Source organism: Sinocyclocheilus grahami, unplaced genomic scaffold (assembly GCF_001515645.1).
Source record: "Sinocyclocheilus grahami isolate Dianchi unplaced genomic scaffold, SAMN03320097.WGS_v1.1 scaffold153.1, whole genome shotgun sequence".
Classification (NCBI taxonomy): Eukaryota; Metazoa; Chordata; class Actinopteri; order Cypriniformes; family Cyprinidae; genus Sinocyclocheilus; species Sinocyclocheilus grahami.
This window is the reverse complement of record NW_015505332.1, coordinates 2,571,108-2,572,902: the sequence shown is the minus strand read 5'-3', so window position 1 is coordinate 2,572,902 and position 1,795 is coordinate 2,571,108. Positions and strand designations below refer to the sequence as shown.

General features: G+C 30.7%; 1 protein-coding gene and 1 pseudogene across 1 annotated transcript in view; one reads left to right on the top strand and one right to left on the bottom strand.

Annotated features, from left to right (window-relative positions):
* LOC107592483 (glycoprotein-N-acetylgalactosamine 3-beta-galactosyltransferase 1-like) overlaps window positions 1-635 on the top strand; it is a 3,172-nt pseudogene extending 2,537 nt beyond the window's left edge.
* A 419-nt stretch (window positions 636-1,054) lies between these two features.
* Window positions 1,055-1,795, bottom strand: part of col28a1b (collagen, type XXVIII, alpha 1b) — a 15,731-nt gene continuing 14,990 nt past the window's right edge. Inside the window, exons 27-28 of the mRNA XM_016282057.1 lie at window positions 1,326-1,524; window positions 1,055-1,239 (exon numbers count right to left, since the gene is read on the bottom strand). Of these exons, the coding sequence (XP_016137543.1) occupies window positions 1,067-1,239; window positions 1,326-1,524 (372 nt within the window). The 3' untranslated portion in view covers window positions 1,055-1,066. The remainder of the gene's footprint in view (window positions 1,240-1,325; window positions 1,525-1,795) is intronic.

The window sequence follows — 1,795 nt, the reverse complement described above, 5'->3', positions numbered from 1 at the left end:
TCTGAATATATATATATATATATATATATATATATATATATATATATATATATATAAATACTAAAAATTACAGAAAACGAAAACAGAAAATGCACAAATAAAAACGAATTCAAAATATTAACATATCTTATTGATATTGAAATAACACTGATCAGAATCAAGTCCGATATGTTTTACCAATATGTTGAATATTTAATGTAAAATTCTGTTTCAATCTACCCAAACATACAGATACTTACATCAGAAAACTGTTTTATCCAGTTTGATAAAATCCCACCCTACATTTTATTCTTGTTGAATATTCTGTTTCACTCAGAAATGCATAATTTTACAGAATGCATACATTGTTTCATGTTGAAATTTAAGTGTTTAACATAAAAGTCCTTTTGGTTTTTTGATACAACACTTACATTAAAATGACTGATTTTTAAATGTAAATTATATATTTGATTATTTTAACTATAATTTCAGTTAGTCAGAACTACATTTTACAGTTTCTCTTTCTCCAGGGTCCTGACTGCTGTGCAGATTTAGTCTGTTTGGCTATTGCTACAAATATACCCCAGCGACTTAAGACTGCTTTTGTGCTCCAGGGTCACAAATATTTAAAAAAAACCTACAAAGATGTTTAATGGGACCAAAAACTAGTTTATATGAGAACATTTGATGGTAAAAGATTACAGACTGTTTATCTGTTGGAATATTGTTCATTTCCCACATCAAGAAATAGTATTTTTGCTCAAAATAATGTCTGAATATCAGTGCATTTTCTCTTTCTTATCAAGAATTATTCATACATTTCTTTCAAATAAAAACACTTGATATTTTCTATATAAAGCAATGAATTTTTTTTTACTTAACCTTGTGTAAATACTTCTTGTGGCCACTATATATGCAAATAATGCATTTGTAGATTGTTCAAGTTTAGTTTTTTAAAATGTTCACAGTAAAAATGTTTATTATTTTAAATGTTGAATATTAAAAGCGTATGTATATTTCAATAATAAAGAGCCCTTTTAGCTTTATGCCTCTTTTAGTATTCGGTTCAGTGCTCTAATGATAAGACTTACATTTTCACACAGGATTTTCTGCAGGCCTGTTGAGTGTCAAACTGGTTTTTGTTGCCTTGGCAACCTCCAAACCAGAACTGAGCACATGAATTGGCTTTTGGATCAAAATACCATTTAACAACATACTCTCGACACGGACCGGGATCCAGAGGCTGAAGGCATCCCTCGTCTGACACGAGAGAGAGAAAATGTTATTTACAGGAAGTCAGAATTGCAGGTATTATTTGTATCGTACCACTTTCGAGCAGCATTTACCTGGTGTAAAATCATCCTGTATGAGCAGCGGTGGGTCAGTCCCGTATGTGTCCTGTTTGGGCCGGTCCAATGGCGTGAGAGAGAAATCTGGGAGGAGGTTCAGCTCGTCTCTTTCCAAATATGGTGCTATAGTGCCTAAAATGTCAGTTCCGTCCGCTTTGGGATCATAGTAGGGGAACAACTCTCCAACTGCACCTGGCTGATCGATTTAATTTAATAATATTAAATATGTATGTGTTCATAACTAGGGTATATTGATAATAACAGATGGAAAGTTGACCAGTAACATTGACTGTTTTGTTTTTAGTAGTGCTGTCAAATGATTAATCACATCCAAAATAAAAGTTTTTGTTTACATAATATATATATATGTGTGTACTGTGTATATTTATTATGTATATATAAATACAAACACATGCATGTATACATTTAAGAAAAATATGTTATGTTTATATATTAAATAAATATAT